This window comes from Rhinatrema bivittatum, chromosome 11, assembly GCF_901001135.1.
Source record: "Rhinatrema bivittatum chromosome 11, aRhiBiv1.1, whole genome shotgun sequence".
Lineage (NCBI taxonomy): Eukaryota > Metazoa > Chordata > Amphibia > Gymnophiona > Rhinatrematidae > Rhinatrema > Rhinatrema bivittatum.
In genome coordinates, this window is record NC_042625.1 from 59,596,345 (window position 1) to 59,615,448 (window position 19,104).

General features: G+C 42.7%; 1 protein-coding gene across 1 annotated transcript in view; it reads left to right on the forward strand.

The window, feature by feature from the left end:
- The window catches only part of NOS1 (nitric oxide synthase 1), a 364,505-nt gene that overhangs the window by 285,198 nt on the left and 60,203 nt on the right, over positions 1 to 19,104 (forward strand). The window contains 3 exon segments of the mRNA XM_029571229.1: positions 866 to 1,010; positions 6,083 to 6,187; positions 11,412 to 11,470. Of these exon segments, the coding sequence (XP_029427089.1) occupies positions 866 to 1,010; positions 6,083 to 6,187; positions 11,412 to 11,470 (309 nt within the window).

Here is a 19,104-nt window from a genome sequence, read left to right on the forward strand (position 1 = left end):
GAGACTCAGGGAATTTGCATCAGTTGCAGGGTCTCAAGGGAAACACTAGAAACCTCAAGGACTCTCTGTATACAGCTCAGAGAACAGGAGAAGTGAGGTGAGTCTGGAGCAGACACTGCAAGCAGCATGTGGGGCGAAACTGGAGAGGGGCTTCAGCTGTGATTCCAAGACTTGGGACCCACTCAGATAAGGGTAAAGTGAGGATGAACAAGTCATGGAGCTGTAACTTATAGGGGAGCAAAGAGGTTGCTGGGGTCATGGAGAGAGGAAGGGGAAGTAGACTAGGATAATCTCTGGAGAGGGGACAGTTGATGGTGGATGGAAAAGAGAGAGAGAAACTGTGGTGGTGGGGGGGTGGAAAAGATAAATCTGGGGGGGGGAATGGAAGAGAGAAAGCTAATACATATTATTCCATTCCTATCCCTTCCCCCGCCATTTGCTAATCAACAGCAATCCCAGGGTGACCACAATGCAAACGCCATGGCTGGGGACATTATAGATGCAGTGTTCACAGCAGCTGGCAGAGGACATCTCAGTCACTGAATAACAGCAACACCTAGTGGCCAGATTTATGACCCATGCTCACAGGATTCTAGAAGAAGTCCTGTTTCATGACCTTCAGCCAAGGACTGTCGCTGCAGTAACTGGGCTAAGTGCGCTACGATGGGATATGAAACAGTGGAAAGGCTCATGGCACTGGATCTCAGTCCCAGTTTTGACTGAGCTGGAAGCCCAAAGATGTAGGTGGAAATGACCAAGCCAAAAAAAAAAAAAAAAAGATATTTTCTCCTCTTCAGTCCCACAAATACAATCTGTAGAATGCAGATGTATAATATTTTAAGATATAATCTCTCTCCCTCCTCAGAGCAGTTAAATTCTCTGCTAAGCTGATGGGACAGGCAATGGCAAAGAGAGTCAAAGCTACTATCCTGTATGCCACAGAAACAGGGAAGTCACAAGTCTATGCAAAATCCTTATGCGAAATCTTCAAGCATGCCTTTGATGCCAAGGTATGGTACCAGCTGGAGCAGAACAGTAGCAGAAGTTTGTAATTGAAAGGATGGGGATTGGATTCTAAATTACCACAGTGTGTATTGTACGTGGTGTTTCTTATGATATTCACATGTCATCTTATGCAGCTTGACTAACAGCACCCAGAAAAAATGTGGGCAAACATCTCCCACGTCACCCTCCGGCTCATGCTGAACCTTGTTTTGAAAAAGCCTGATTCTGACATGTACAAACTGGCTGTAAGGCTTCATTAGGTCTGGGGCAAGGCTTTTTTGCTGAGCTGGCTTAAGAATTTGCCACCACCTCCCTTCATGGGCTGCAGCCACCATGCCCCTCCTTCTGAGGGCCACCCCTCTGTTAGACCACTGCCATTCCCCTCCTGTATGAGCGGCCACCACCACTGCCAAGCTTCTTTCTGTGAGCATACTCTGCCCCTGCTCTGCTGCAGCTGACCCCTCCCTCCTTGGGAGGGGTCAGCTGCAGCATTTATGGATGTTAACACCTGTAAACCACTTGGAAACTTTGATTTGCAGTAAAGAAAACTCAAAAATAAATAATATATAGATATATATCTATATCTATATATTTAACAATAAACTGTATGAATCTGATAAATAAACAATAAACTATATGAATCTGATAAAAATCAGAGCTATATGTAACAGTTATTGTACAGCATTCCAAACCTGCCTGCTTAATAGCTCTCTGTCTGCTGAGCCAGCTGCATTGAGTAGTAGGGATGTGAATCGTTTTCCATATCGTCTTAACGATAGAAATCATGTGGCAGGGCAAGAAAATCGTCTTAGGCACGATTTTTTAGTTAAAAAATCGTTAAATCGTTTTTTCCGATTAGTGCGCACTAACGGGAGTTAGTGCGCACTAACGGGAGTTAGTGCGCACTAACTGGGAGTTAGTGCGCACTAACTGAAAATGATACAATTTGACACTTTTCAGGTCAGTTAAGGTCAGTTTAGGAATGAATATGTATTCCTATTGGCTGCCCTCTTATTTATTCATGTTACCAAGTTTCCTACTGACAGTATATGGGGGATGGGAAATGGAAACAGTTGGTAGCTTGACAAAACAAGTAATGTGATCAGTCAATGTGACTAGAACTTGTGCCCTAACCCTGATACCAGGGGTATTGTGATCTTCCTGCACACAGTGCCCTATCCCTAATACCAGGGGTGTTGTGATCTTCCTGCACACAGTGCCCTATTCCTGATACTGGGGGTGTTGTGATCTTCCTGCACACAGTGCCCTATTCCTGATACCGGGGGTGTTGTGATCTTCTTGCACACATCCCGATATCAGGGATAGGGCACTGCGTGCAGGAAGATCACAACACTCCTGGTATTAATAGGGATAGGGCACTGCATGCAGGAAGATCACAACACTCCTGGTATTAATAGGGATAGGGCACTGCATGCAGGAAGATCACAACACCCCTGGTATCAGGGATAGGGCACTGTGTGCAGGAAGATCACAATACCCCGGAGGAGTGAGGGTCAGGCAGCTCCCCCCTGTCTGTGAAGCCAGCCTCTCACTAGTAATGCAGGGAGGGAGCTGTCTCAGACTTCACCATCCTCCCCCCCCCCCCCTTACCCACACACCATTCACTAGCTGGGACATGGGGGAAGTCAGGAGTGAGGGTCAGGCAGCTCCCCCCTGTCTGTGAAGCCAGCCTCTCACTAGTAATGCAGGGAGGGAGCTGTCTCAGACTTCACCATCCCCCCCCCCCCCTCACCCACACACCATTCACTAGCTGGGACATGGGGGAAGTCAGGAGTGAGGGTCAGGCAGCTCCCCCCTGTCTGCGAAGCCAGCCTCTCACTAGTAATGCAGGGAGGGAGCTGTCTAGACTTCACCATCCTCCCCCCCCCTCACCCACACACCATTCACTAGCTGGGACATGGGGGAAGTCAGGAGTGAGGGTCAGGCAGTTCCCCCCTGTCTGTGAAGCCAGCCTCTCACTAGTAATGCAGGGAGGGAGCTGTCTCAGACTTCACCATCCACCCCCCCCCCCCCCTCACCCACACACCATTCACTAGCTGGGACATGGGGGAAGTCAGGAGTGAGGGAAAGGCAGCTCCCCCCTGTCTGTGAAGCCAGCCTCTCACTAGTAATGCAGGGAGGGAGCTGTCTCAGACTTCACCATCCTCCCCCCCCCCCCTCACCCACACACCATTCACTAGCTGGGACATGGGGGAAGTCAGGAGTGAGGGTCAGGCAGCTCCCCCCTGTCTGTGAAGCCAGCCTCTCACTAGTAATGCAGGGAGGGAGCTGTCTCAGACTGGTATCAGGGTTAGGGCACTGTGTGCAGGAAGATCACAACACTCCTGGTATTAATAGGGATAGGGCACTGTAAGAGATGACTGTAGTAGATTGAATAAAGATCTGATGTTTCTGCTCTCCTCACACCAAACAAAAACAACACACAAGCAGAGAAGCCCTTCTTACAAAGCTGAGCTAGTGAGTTAAGTAGGAGGAAAAGTAAACATACTGGTGCCAGTGTGGCTACTTAAAAAATACACTTACCAACAATCAATTACATATATTTGAACTGTGTACAGTTCCAGCCAGGACCACCTTTCTAAAATGCACAGTGATTGGCAAATTCAACATGCACTAGCATTTCAGGTGCCTGCTAACAAAAATAATAAACAAACAAGTTCTAGTCACGTGAGTGCTGATCATTACATTACTTTTTTTGTCAAGCTTCCAACTGTTTCCATTTCACATCCCCCCAACCATATTGGTAACATCAATAGATAAGAGCACAGCCAGCCAATAGGAATACATACATACATATTCATTCCTAAGTGACCTTTACTGACCTGGGAAGTGTGAACACTTTGTTTCATTTTCTGTTGGTGTTCGTTAGTTTCCAGTTCCATTTCCCATCCCCCCAACCATCACCTCAGTGATAACCTTGGTAATATCAATAGATAAGAGGGCAGCCAGCCAATAGGAACACATATTCATTCCTAACTGACCTTCAGTGACCTGGAAAGTGTTTATTTGTATCATTTTCAGTTAGTGCGCACTAAATCGAGTTAGTGCGCACTAACGGGGAGTTAGTGCGCACTAACTCGAGTTAGTGCGCACTAACACAATTTAACGATTTTTAACGATAAATCGTTAGAATTTCTATTGTATCGTGTTCTATAACGATTTAAGACGATATAAACATTATCGGACGATAATTTTAATCGTTGAAAAACGATTCACATCCCTATTGAGTAGATTTGTTTTTCAAGGTGGGGGGGGGGGGCTGCAAGTGTCCACACACTTGCTGTCTCTACAATAGCCTCCCCTCAAGTCAGACTTCTTTGAAAAGGAAGTATGTGGGGGAGGGGGTGGAGCTTGGACCACAGTATGAACACAGCCCACACCATCATGGCACCTGGCTTATCGAACAGAGAAGAAATGAGTGCTTGGTTGGGGCGGAGGAGGCTTCAGGAGGATGCATGCAGAGGAAACTGTCAGAGATGGTAAGCAGCATGGGTGACTTGCAGAGGGAAATCAACTTCATGCCTATGGGCAATTCTTTTGTCATCCTTAACATCTTTGTCGCTAAAGCTGGCTGTCTGAAAGATTGCACTAAAGTCATAAGCCATGCAGACATTTTCTGTTTCAGAAGAGTCCTCACACATAGTGTTTGTCAAAAATATTGCAAAAATATAGCATACCGGTTACATAGAGTTCATAACATGCACATGAATCTATAGCTGATTTATCTCACTTCCTTATACAATTCAGTTAGGGATTTAAGTTCTGTTTCTGTATTTTTTAGCATCAAATAACGTTTCGGAGAGTCAAAACAAATGTGCTGTAACTTGTGATGTTCGGTACTGGTCTTGTGGGTGATAACCATTAATTTGTTTAAAACTCAGACTGTGCACCCATATCATTTTTGCTTTATTTAATATTACTTCGTGAAAACATATATTCATGTATTTTTATAGTGTAATTTTCTCTTTATGATAAAAAGTCTCTCATGACTTTCAACTTATTTGTTCTTTTATTGCCAAAGCTCCTCTTGTGTTAGCTTTTCTGTGCACCCTCCGACTTAATATCATGGCGATATTAAGTCGGAGATCCCGAAGAGTAAAAAAAGTTTTAAAAAAAAATGTGAATTCGCGCTCAATTTTACCGGCGTCCGGTTTCCGAGTCCGTGGCTGTCAGCGGGCTCGAGAACTGATGCCGGCAAAATTGAGCGTCGGCTGTCAAACCCGCCGCTCCTGTCAAAAAGGAGGCGCTAGGGAGGCGCTAGTGTCCATAGCGCCTCCTTTTGCTCGGATCTACTGCTGGACCTAATTTAAATACTGTATCGCGCGCACCGGCGAGTGGCCGGTTCGCCCGCTCTCCCGCGGACTTTACTGTATCAGCCTGATAGACAGGTTGAAAATTGCCCTCTACAATATTAGGAACTATTTCAAACTGTGGGAAATAGCTTTCAGCTATAGCCCTCAAACCCAGTCAGTATTTACCTGGTATCATCTCTACCAGGTTTATCTGAAATGGTTATTTTTGTACTATCATTTTCCAGTTTATCCCATCTGTCACCATTAATGTCAGTCACTGAATGACATCTGAGTTAGTTCTTTTGTACTTTTGTGTGCTAGTTGCAACACATAGGGGCAGATTTTAAAACCTGTGCGCAAGCGCAGATTTGTTCGCTCAACCCGGTGCGAACAAATCTACCCCCGACTTTATAACATGCGCGTGGCTGCACTGATGGCTGGCCCGCGATCCCAGGCACAGCGGCAAATGGCCGCTGGGCCTGGAGGCTCAGGCCATGCCCCCTCCCTGCCCCCCAGACCGCCCACACCCCGCCCCTTTTTGCAAGCCCCGGGACTTACGCTCGTCCCGGGGCTTGTGCTCGCCACCGAGGCTATGCAAGATAGGCTCGGTGCACGCAGGGGCAGCTTGGGGTAGCTTTTCGGGGGTTACACACGTAACCCTTTGAAAATCTACCCCAGTGAGTCTCTGTTGTGTAGACCTATGCACCTCAACGAGTACAATGCCTGCAAATACTCACATAAATAACAACCCTCCTCTCTTCCAGGTGATGTCGATGGATGAGTATGATGTTGTACATCTTGAACATGAAACCCTAGTTCTGGTGGTAACTAGTACCTTTGGAAATGGAGATCCACCTGAAAATGGTGAGGTAGGACAGACTGAAATTACAAAGTCAATTTTTGTTTTAGGGCCTGACCAATAAGCATTTTTCCCATAGACCAGAATGGAGAAAAAGCCTCAGTAATCAGGCCTTTAAAGAGCTATCCTTGGTGGCGATAAGCTATTTAAGAGTTAAATGCAGCTGCTGCCACCCTGTGCCAATGATTACTATGCTGCTCCCTCCAATGACGCTGATAGAGGTGTTAGGGAAAATCATCTGCGATTCAGCATGTGCTCACAGGTTCCCACATGGGTTTCCATATTACATGACAGTAGGCTTACAGATCCAATGCACCATGACTGCTGCTGTCACTGGGTGGAATGGGACTGCTCTCCAAGCTGCTGCTGCTGCTGTGACCGGGACATTCAGAGATGGCAGCTTGAGATGAGCAGGTAAGCAGATCCACTTCCCCAAACCTGGAGCCACTAGAACTGGATGTGCTTGAGGCCAGCACATTTAGAGGCCAATATTAAAAAATGGGGAAAACTGATAAACTATCCAGCTGAAGTTATCTGTCATAAACCTTCCACTGAATATCTCCAATTAATGTTATCTAGCTAACCATAGCTAGATAACTTTAAATGTAACCAGGTATTCTTTTAAATATCGCCAGTTATCCAGGTATAGTTAGCCAGATAAATTTACACTTAACTGCAAATATTCAAAAAAAATATAGCTGGTTAAGTGCCAAGCTGCAAAGTTTTTAAAAATCCAAGATCACAGGCCTTGCACCCTCTTAGAGCCCCCTCACCCCTCCTTCCTTGCTTCAAATGGTCAGCCCTGCGAGACCAAGCCGGCAGCTTTCCCCCTCCCCACCAAACCCACTCCATCTCTAGAACCCTTTGAAAAATAGGTGCCAGTGTTCTGTTCTTCCAGCCCTGGCTCCTGCCCTCGCCTGCCTGCTCCCAAGTCATGAAGTTTCTTTAAAAAATGTTGCTTCCAAGGACCCCATCCATCTCCCCCCCCCCCCCCCCCACCCCAATCCTTACCTTCTCACTTTCCCGGTACCTTCTGGATGAAAGTTCTTTGGCCCGTATCGCGGTAGCAGCCTATCGGAACACTGACCCAATGCTTCTGCAGTTGCTACAGGAAATATACTGGAAGGGTTTGCTTCTAGCATATCATTTCTAAAAATGGGCTATGCTGGAAATACATCTTAACTGGTTAAAGACTTATCTGGCAACATTTTAGCTGGATAAGCAAGGGAAATATTCAAAGCTAGCCATTTAGACAGATAATTTGTAAGTTAATCTGTCTAAATGGCTTTGAATATTGATCTCCCAGTGTTGCCAGTTCCAACATCTTAAACAACAAGACAAACTTTAAAAAGATGAGACTTGCTGTATGAAACACATGCTGCTATTTTTTCAAACTAGTAAATATATGTAGATAATCTCTAATAATTGTTTAATCTCTATTGGGGCCTGTGATTTTTTTATTGTAGTAAATTTTTATGATTTTACTTTGAGTTTTAAGGTATTTGTTTAATTTAATGTGGGTATTTTATTATATTTTTTAACTTTTTATGTATATTTGTTTCTTTTTACATGTTATTTATGGATGTTAACACCTGTAAACCACTTGGAAACTTTGATTTGCAGTAAAGAAAACTCAAAAATAAATAATATAGATATATATCTATATCTATATATTTAACAATAAACTGTATGAATCTGATAAATAAACAATAAACTATATGAATCTGATAAAAATCAGAGCTATATGTAACAGTTATTGTACAGCATTCCAAACCCTAAAAATGTACCTTCCCCATCCCTTCCACAAAGATCATATCAAAACGTACATCCGCTCATCTTCATATTTCAACAATGTACAAAAACCAGCAACACAAGGTAGAACCTAACCAAGTCAAAGATCATTCAAAATCTGGCTTCTCATTTTGTGGGATAAGGAGTACTATAATTTAATTGGTACATTTAAAACTTGAAACCTTTGCTCAGACATTTTTAGGGTCTAAGGAAGAAAGGTAGCTTCTCACTGCAAATCCTTCCTGTATAGTATGCCTGAAATGTAGCAGCTATCATAATGTCAGAGGCAAATCATAAAGAGGGCCTTCTATGATTAAATAGCATCCTTCAGGGTCTTTTATAGTCTTGATTTCCTTAACAGGTATCTGCTTTCCTATCAAAATATTCACCTCAGCTCTTTTTGATCTGGAGGGAGCAGAGAATTCATTGCCTAAATGCCTACTCACTGACGTGTTCAGCTTGGTCTCTTGAAGCATTGCTACATTAACTCTAAGTCTACTTAAATACTGGAGGATTTTAAATCTTTTCACCACTGAGCTAATTTCTGAATCATTCCATGTGGCACATTTCACTGCAGTACACATAACAATGCAAACAACTGATTTAGTTGAATACAACAAGAAATGAAATGCAGTAATTCTCTTAGTCCTCCCAGCCCAAGCCTTGAACTTTTTTCCTGAAAATAAGAAAACATGAAGATGAGATATAAGATCCCCTCACAGCAAAGTCATATTCCTAAATAGGCTTCCATCATTTGATTCCCACCTCCACAAACCCATACAACCCTATTCATGTCCATACTATTCCAGAAATCTACCACCAACAGCAGTGGCATCGCCTATCCATTTACTAGTGGGGTCTCCCCTCCCCATGTGGAATCCTAACAAGGGGTTACTCTCATATTGGCCACAACATAATTATCATTCTGTAATAGAATGTAAATATTTAAGGGTAGGTTTATAAACTGGTGTGTGCGCGTCCATGTGCGCTCGGTTCCCAGTGCGCGCACATGGACAAGCCGATTATATAACATGCGCCCTCCAACGCACGCATATTATAAAATCCGATGTACGCACGTGCATTCCCAATTTTTTTATGCGCAGGGGGGGAATTTTTTTAATACGCGCGGTGATGCAATCCCACTTTTTTCCCAGTTCCCTTCCAGTCCAATCCAATTAAGGAGCAGACTAGGAGGGAACTTTCATATCCCCATAGCTATCCTTTCTACCTTTTCCCCTATCCTCCCTGACCCCTAACCCCTACTTACCTAGCTTTTTTTTTTTTGTTGTTGTTTTTAAACTTACCTGCTCTGATGAGCAGAAGTAAGTTACACGTGCTGGCCGGCTGCCGGCGTGCGTTTCCCCAGACAGGGCCTAATGATCGCTGTCCCGGTCAGCCCCCACCCCACCCCCAGCCCACGCCTTTCACATAGCCTGGCCGAGCTGTTTGTAAAATGCATGCGGTGTGTGCTCGGCACGGCCATGTGCGTATCCCCTGGTTTTTGCGAGCGCGGGCTTTTTAAAATTTGGCCCTTAATATGCAAATATAGTAAAGAACTTAGGTCTAGAATAGACCCTAAACCATGACCCAATGTGCAGAATTCTGAAAAAGAAAAAGAAAACCCCAAAAAAGCCATTTTAGTCATTCTAAGAAAAAGTCCTCTGTTTAAAAGACTCATAAATTCCTCCTCTCAACTGAAGAAAAAAAAGTGGCAAACAAATCCACAAGTTGGCAAGTTTGTGGAGTAAAGGATCCAATTAGATAGTGAAGAACACAACATCCTAACCAAACTTCAGCCGATGCCAAGCCAAGATTCTTCTCAGCGTGCGTCCCGGGGCTTGCACGCGCCACCGAGCCTATGCAAAATAGGCTCGGCGTGCGCAGGGTTTTTTTTTTTAAGGGTTATGCGCTTAACTTAAGCGCGTAACCCTTTTAAAATCTGGCTCATTATATGGCTGATTTGTGCCATATCAATGGAAAAAGCAAATTTGCTTACCTATAAATATTTATTTTATTTATTTAATAATTTTTATATACCGACTTTTCATGCAAGCATATCAAATCGGTTTACAGTAGTTATCAAATATTCATTTAAAAATATTTGCATTTCAAAAGAAGAAAGGAAGTAAATACATTTATTTATTTATTTAAAAACTTTTCTATACCGTCGCTAAGTTACGTTCCATCGCAACGGTTTACAAACAGGCAGAAAATAATGTATGTATAGGTAGGTTATTGTACATTCTAACAGGTGCCAATTAAGTACGGTTACAAACTCATTAATAAAATCGATGTTTGAGTAGTGATGGTCAAGTCCAGGTGTATTATTGAGTTACTCTTCATAATATAAATAATTAACATAGCAATATAATATAAATAATTAACATAGCAAACTAAATAGTAGGCTAAATAATGAAAATGTAAACACTTAGGTAGTATAGTAAGAGTAGAGATAGTATAATCAAAAATAAAAATATACATTATCTTGGTATAAAATGAGAAGTTTTAGATAATTATGCTAACAGCTCTTGGTAGGCTTGATTAAAAAGCCAAGTTTTTATCCCCTTTTGAAATAATTTGATGTCTGCTTCTAATCGTTATTCCTGTGGAATAGAGTTCCATAGTAGGGGTCCAGCAATAGAGATAGTTCTATCTCTTACATTATTTAGGTGCGCAATTTTGGGGGAAGGAATTGGCAGCATCCCTGTTCCGAATGATCTGGTGATTCTTGAGGGTGTGTGGAAATGAAGTGAAGAGGTTAGCCATTCAATTTTTTCATTGTAGAGGGTTTTGTGAATTAGTGACAAGATTTTATGCTGGGCCCTGTATTTGACCGGCAGCCAATGAAGTTCTTTTAATATTGGGGTGATATGTTCAGATCTTCTAGTACCAGTCAAGAGTCTAGCTGCAGAGTTCTGCAGAAGTTGCAATGGTCTTGTGATATTTGCGGGAAGGCCTAAGAATAGTGAGTTGCAATAGTCTTGTCTTGATAAGACAAGTGCCTGTAAAACAGTTCTAAAGTCTTTTGGGAATAGGAGAGGTTTTAATCTTCATAGACAGCAAGATAAATCAACCATACTTAATACCCTGGGAGTCAACAACCTCACAGGAGCTTAAGCTCTGGAAGAGACTGAGGGGGTCACAAGGCAGCATGCATGCATGGTAACTCCTGTGCATCCCCAATAAGACTTTTAGTGGGCTCTGAGAGCTGGATCCATGTCAGCACTGTCAAATGATGTCACCCATGTTGTTATGGCTTATACATCCTGTTGTCTATGGAGAATACTGTCTACAGATAAACAAACTTGATTTACTTAATTATCCAAATAAACAGTGAGTAGTTACTTATTTACACCTTTAGAGCTGTTATAGGTTAACTAGTTTACTTCACCACATTGTTTTCCCTTGTGCTGATAAACTGACACATATTTTGGTATCTGCAGAAATTTGGTTGTGCTTTGATGGACATGCGGAATCCCAACTCGAACCTGGAAGAAAGGAAGTAAGTGAATATTGTGGAAGAGATCTATATTAGTACTAACTATTTATCATTTCTATGGGATTACTAGATAGAAACACAGAGGTCCATATTCGTTAGGCAGGGTAGTGGACAAGTTATCACAATTATAGTTAGCTCATTAACTTGCCCCATATATTCAGCAGGATAAAGTCCCACTGAATATATCATCCTAAAGTTATCCAGCTAGTTATACCCGGATAACTAAAAAACCTACCTGGCTATGTTTAAATATAGTCTGAATATACACTATTGAATCTCCAATCTAAATAAATAGACTCACACAGAGAAAACAAACAATGACATTTCTTTTCAACTGAGGACCTTCATAACACCCCGCAGATGCTGAAAAGATTTTTTACAACATTTTCAGTATTTTCATTGCTGACAGGTCATAAATAATCAGTGGTCCAATATGCTATATACAGTTCAGTAAAAAATTGTTTTCATTTTTTTATGTTCATAAAAAATAAAAAGGCATACTTCCCATTTGTGACACCTGATTCTCAGGTAGCAACACTGGAAACACCGGGAGTGGTGAGAGGGTCCTTGGCTCCTGGCTCAGATAAAAAAAGGTATTGGGGTGGGATGGGGGACAGGCATCATTAGTCTTCCTTGTGGGTGCGTAGGTGGATGAGGGGAAGGGGAGGCAGGCCAAATATGTTTCTACTTGAGAACTGGGACTGAGCCAGCATATAATACTGACCCCTTCCTAGGTCATTAAAAAGGTATAGAGCATGGGGGGGGGGGGGGGGGATAGATGAACAAGGCCCAACAGGGCCTTACTGTTGGTGGGGGGAGGGAGGGGAGTGATGACAGTGCTACTTATCCAGATATCTTAGCCCCGCCCTGGAACTCCCCTGTTATACCCAGATATGCCATATTTGCCATTTAGATGGATTACTTTTGCGTTATCTATCTAAATGGCTTTTGAACATCACAGAAACCCAAAAACATAGAAACATAACAGCAGGAAAAGATTATATCGTCTGTCTAGTCTGCATATCCATATCTGTGCTTGTCCCATGCTTTCATGAATTCAAATACTATCCCACAGGGATGTGCAGAGGAAAAATGTTCAGATTAGTTCATTTATTTCATAGGGTACCTCCATTTGGTTCATTAATTTGAAATGAAAGAAAATTCATTTCTTTGTTTCATTCATTAATTTGTTTTCCATTAAAGCCAATGGGGGAAGCAATGCAGCCTATTCTGGGCTCCAAAATTGGGGTTTTCTCATCAGTTCTAATGAAATTTGTGGGAAGACATCATCAGATGGGGAAAGAACTCCAAGGTACCTAGACTATGGCAAAGTGACACAAAAAGTGCCATGAATAGCCTAAGGCAGAGCAAAGGGGTGCAAGCAATGGCAGGAATTCTCCAAGCCATCATCAAAGGAAAAAGGAAGCAGAGAGTGGGAAGAACACCCCAAGTCTTCAAAAGAGGGCACAACAACATAACAACAGTAGCATGATCATTCAAAGGTAGCACGAGAGGCAAAGTGGTACCAAGAGTAGCGTCAACATCCTAAGGCACTCTGAAGGGAAAACAAAGCAGCAAAGGTGACAAAAAAAAGCACAAAGTACCAATAAAAGCACAAAGAACCCCCAAAGAATGGCATGAACAAACCAAGGCACCATGAAAAGTGCAAAGTAGCCACCCACAGTGGCAAGGACACCTCAAGATATAGAGTCTGGAGTATAGCAGTAAAACTAAGTGGCAGAAAGATCTCCAAGATGCTGCAAGAGGATTTTAGCAGCTAGGCAAAGTGTCATGGAAGGTGTCTGTCTGGAAGGTGTCTGTCTTCCTATTGAAGCCACTTTTAAGATTTAGTACAAGAGAATAATCTGTCATCAATATCACTTTTGTGACATAAGGTTTTATTACATTCCATACTTTTAATTTATCTTGCTGCTGGGTTGAATTTTGGGTTGCTTGTGAATATGACAATGGTCTCTCATTAGTGTGGCTTTCTTGGTAATTTGTGAGATTTGTTTTATTAAGAAAGCTTTTCCCATATTCTATAACTGAATACAGTCTCTTCCTTTTGTTGAATTTCTGGTGTTGCATTAGTTCTCTCTTTCTACTGAAATATTTAGCACATTCAGAACATGTAAAAGGTCTCTCCTGTGCACGTTTTATGTTGTCCCTGCATTTTTTCCTTCTGTCTGAGGGTTTATAGGGACAACACACCCCAGTATAACCAAGCAAAAAGAAGAGTGGGAGAACTAGGCTGGAATTCTAAAGGTGTACAACAAAACAGTAAAGTAGAGAACCAGAAATTAGATGGGGTGGGAAGAGAAACTTGTATTTTTTTTTTCTTTTTTTACATTTTTTTCTGAGTACAAAACACCTCAGTATAATCAACAAAGAAACAAGGTGGGAGAAATAGGCTGGGACTGTAGAAAAGAAGAACAAATCAAAAAACTATAAAAGAGAAGAAATGGTACTTTTTCTTTTTTCACATTTTTTCTGGGGACAAAACACCCCGGTATAACCAACAAACAGCAAACATGGAGGCACCAAAACTCCCATGCTGGTAAGTTATAGGTATGGCAGATAGGAATATTAACAGCATGACTCCCAAGGTGATTTATCAGGGGGCAAGGCTAGTAGGCAGAATGGTAACAGCAAGACTACAAGAATGGTTTATCTGGGGCATGGAAGGTAGGCAGAACAGTAGCAGGAAGACCCCCTAAAGTGGTACATGTAGGGCATGGTAGGTAGGCAAGTGGCAGCAAAACCCCTAAGATGGTACATAAGGGACATGGCAAGTAGGTGGACAGAGTGACAGCAAAAGCCAAAAAGATGTTCAAATGCATAGGGAGATGAATGGTCAACAGAAAAAGGAGGTGATATTGCCCCATATAGGTCCCTGGTGAGAACTCATTTGGAATACTATGTACAATTCTGGAAACTGCAACTTCAAAAGGATATAAACCAGATGGAGTTGTTCCAGAGGGTGGATATTAAATTGATGAGTGTTCTTCATTGTAAAGCGTGTGTGGACAAACTTAAAAATTTAAACACATATACCCTAGAGAAGCGAGGATAGGGGAGATATGTTAAATATCTCAGAAGTGTCAATGCATAGGAGGTGGACCACTTTCAATGGAAAGGAAGTTCTGGTCATGGAAAGAGGATGAAAGGTGATAGACTCAGGAGTAATCTAAGGAAATATTTCTTTACAGAAAGGGTGATAGATGCATGGAACAGTCTTCCAACAGAAGTGATGGAGAAAAGGACAGTAGGGATGTGCATTTATTTGAAACAAATTACTACTACTACTACTACTTAATATTTCTATAGCGCTACTTGATGTACACAGTAATGTGCAAACACCATATAAGAGATAGTCCGTTGAGACCTTGGCTCAGACCCAATCCCAATGCCAGGCCAGGGCCTCAGCCTGAGTCCAGGCTGATGCCATGACTCAACCCAGAAGCCGGGTCCCAATGTCAGAGCCCTGGGCCCAAACTCAGGCCCAATGTCTGGGCCTGGGCCCAGACCTAATCCCAATGCTGTGATCCAACCTGGAGGCCAGGTCCCTACGCCAGGGCCTAGGCCCAAATCCAGGCCTGACACTGGGGCCTTGACCAGGAGGCCGGGTCCCAACACCTGGGCCTCAGCCCAGGGTCAGACCCAGGCCTCAGATCCCAGGCCTGGGAGCTCCTCTTCTTGGGTCCTCTTCTTTCTTCAGTGCTTCAAAGCCAAATGACGGCATCCGCTGATGTTGCACCGGAATTAATTAACTCCAGCACATTCACTCCAGCGGACTGTGCCATTTTGATGTACTAGGCCTGATGCATTAATTTAAAATGAAACAAACAAATAAGGTTTGTTTCATTCGGGGGCCCCCTATTCAGTTTGGGCCCCCCAAATAAAACAAATTAGATTTATTTGTCGTGTTTTGCATTTTTGTTTTAAATGAATGCACATGGGCATAAGTATGGTACTGAAAGCCATGGGAAGAGTGTAGGGAGAGTAGACAAGAGATATCAGAACAGAGCTTTGCACCACACCAACTGATAATGGGATAATGGTGGAAAAGAATCCACAAAAAGATACACTGTCCAACCCCAACCGCCACTACAAGGACAACAGCAATATTCTTACAGCTAATATATGAAACCCTGTCTATAGATCCACACATTTGATGAGGGGTGTCAGCTGACCCTTTAATCCATAATGCAATTTAAAAGTGGCTCGGAAAAGATTGCTAGCTCACTAATACATTAGCAGGCTGATGCAATATCGTGTGCTGAGCCTAGCTCACAGGTTAAAGAGCGCTTGGATGCGTGTTTTTGACGAGTGTCCATAAGCCCTGATACAATAAGGCGATCAGCGCATTCAAAACACGCATCCACACTCGTGTGTAGCTAGTAGCGCTTATCACATGTAAATTCCATATAGATGAGGCTATTAGCTATTACCCTGCGATTCAAAAAATCCTCACATGCCCAAGGCACACTTTTTAACCCATCAAATTTTACGCCTGCCCGGAGCAGGCATAAAGTCTTCCTGCACGTCAAGGGCTCCACTTAAAAACAAAAAAACAACTTTTCTGTGATTTCTCTTACTTAGTATCATCACAATAGACAAGGGGAAAGTGGGAAAAATAGACCAAGACCAACCAATTGGAAAATAAGATCAAAGGGTAAAAAAAAAAAGTGATATTTTTAGTGAATAGAATATGCCATCTTTGTATTTTGTTCTTTCTACAGTTCACAGATTGTGGTTTATCAGACTTTCCATTTTCTGATTCTAATTTGTAGTCCTTTAAAGGTCCATATGCAAAAGCATTTAGCTGAATAACTCAGAAGCTATCTGGCTAAATGAAGATGTGTGTACTTATCTGGTTAATTTCTACCTGGCTAATTAGCCAGTTAAGGCCTAGAGTTATCATATTGCTGTAACTATTGCATGTGGTAGAAAAAGGGGTGTGTTTTATGGTAATTTCCTAATTATTGCAATGTGTGCTATGTTAGTGCTTTGCATAGGCATTACTACAAAATGTGTTAACTTTTTGCACTTTGTGGTAATACCTCTACAATTGCATTTTCCTATCTGCAAAGTGCTCATGTTTATGAGAGCGCCTATCTATAAGCCCCTTGTAGTAGTTAGCTATTTATATCTCTATAGGAGGCCCACCTACTTATTCGAGGTGAGGTTTAGGTAGTAGTGTAGGGGTTGGGGCCACTTTGACATGCAGAGTGAGACGTACGAACAGAACAGTGTTCTCTTGTGAAGATTGATGTCCTTCGGAGTGAGAAAACTCACACAAAGATGAGATTTGTACAATGTTTTCTCAACCTAGCTGACCGGGCCTGGGGTTAGGGGGTACCTCAGGCCCTCAGCTGGATATCAAAGATAATCCCCCCTTCCCGACTACCAGGATGCTATTTTTGGCGGTGGGTGTGGTGGGGGACACTAAACACCAGGAATTGTATTATCTTTGGAAGGGGGGGGAGGGGGAATATCCAATGTCAATGGGGCTTTTTGGCCTTGAAGAGGGGAAAAGGAAAGGGTTGCCACTGCGTATGTGGTATTTCTTAATTTTTCATTTTGGAGGGCCAGTGCTGCTTTGGTAGGTGGGGGGGGGGGGGGAGGAATAAACATTGACCCCTGGTTGATGTTTTTTGTGCCTTTTGAGGAGGGTAATTTTTTTTTAACACTGGCCCTTGAAATGATGTTGGCCCTGGCTGAGGTGAGTCACCATCGCTCAGGAGGGACACTTATTATGGGGCAATTATTTTGTCACACATTTTTGCTGCAACAAAATATTAAGCCATGGTAATGCCATGATAATTTGTTGGGAAGGGGCCAAATATTGTGGGCACTCCCCCACCCCCCACCCACTATGATACTTTCCCCTCCCACGATAATCATCGTGGCTTAATAAACTACCCCCTGACTTTGCTATCCGGACGGTGACTGAACATGGACATCTTATTCTGTATTTGGTGTGGCACGACTGGCCACTAGATGGCAGTTTGGTATTAGAGTTTATCCAAGGAATGAAGCTTCCTGCCTGTAGTGTTCATCTGGTGCAGGGAGGTGTGAGTGAAAGTATAAAAGGGAATGGTCCATGACGACTAGGGGCTGCTGATCACTAAGGAAAAGGTCTCTGAGGAGGGAGTCCCTAGAAGGACTTGAGCCACTAAGGAGGGACAGATGCTGGACCCAGTGGTGCTACAGGTGCCAAGAGGTATTCTGAGAAGTTTAGAAGCCGGAAGGCATCTGGGGTGCTTCAATGCAGAGCCATAGCCAGACAATATTGTGCTTAATGGCCCTCACCCCATTACACAACACATGACCACACAACACCACAAGTTGGGAGACTCTGTTCAATGTTTGTACAGCAATGCCCACGGCCAAGGCAAGAGTATCAGGTGCCCTAGGAAAACCTTACAGCCTTGCACCCCTCACCCCATCACAGCCTCCTCACCCACAATTAAAAATGTGTTTATAATAACATGTTCAACATGAAAAATAGCTTCAAAGCACAGTCCTCTGAGTTAAAAATATCACTTATAATATGTATATTATATTTACATACTCTGCTGTGGTGCCAACCAGAAAATCCTGCAATAAAGGAAGAGACACGTGGAACTCATATGGTATTAGGCCTACTGTAATGCATCTTGGGCATTGGCATGACGCTCAGAGAGCCACAAGAAAACAGAATTACAATGAAATAAATCATATCAAAGCAACAGTAATTGCCAGCATTCAAACAGCAACAGCTCTACTTATGAAAATTAACACTGCAAATATTACACCAGACCTAAAACACCAATATACCCCCTATTAGGAAAACAGAACAAGCCAAGATGCTATAGATCCCTACATAGAAATTGCACACTATTGGAATAACTCACTTCAGTGACACATGCAAAACACAGATAGACCCTCAAATACAGAATAAAGAAACCATAACACATAAATAGAAATGCACAGACAAAAACTGAACTGGAAACTGCAACAAGCCAAATTCTTTATGCACTGCAACAATGTATTACCATTCCTCATAAACAATAAAATTAGTAAAACCATATCAATTAAAAAAAATAATTTAAAACTCACATACAAATTTTCCAAATACCAATAAAATATTTCAAATAACACATCAAATAATACTGAATAATTAAAACTAAAAAGGATTTTTTAATTCCCCGTTATCCACACCTGGGAACATTTGATTTCCAGATGCCCTAAAATTGCCATGGATTAGAGCAGGCAGAGTGGAAGTGGGGTCAGTCTCCCACACACACATGCTTTCTCTCTCACACGCATACACACATTCTCACTCTTTCATTCTTCTACACATATGTTCTCTCTCACACACACATAAATATGCTCTCTCTTACACACACACATACACATGCTGTCTCCCACACATATACACGCGTGCTCTCTCTCACTCTTCCACAGACATAATCTCTCTCTCTCCTCTCTCACTTTCCACTGAAACAACAGGCAGCAGCAGTCTCCTTCTTCAGCTCCCATGGACAAGGGAACAACTTCCTGCCATGGGGGCCGACCTAGCTCTGACTTTGGGCTCCTTCCAGCAGGGCAGGGCACGCACCTCCTCCTCCTCCAAAGCAGCATGGCCCCGC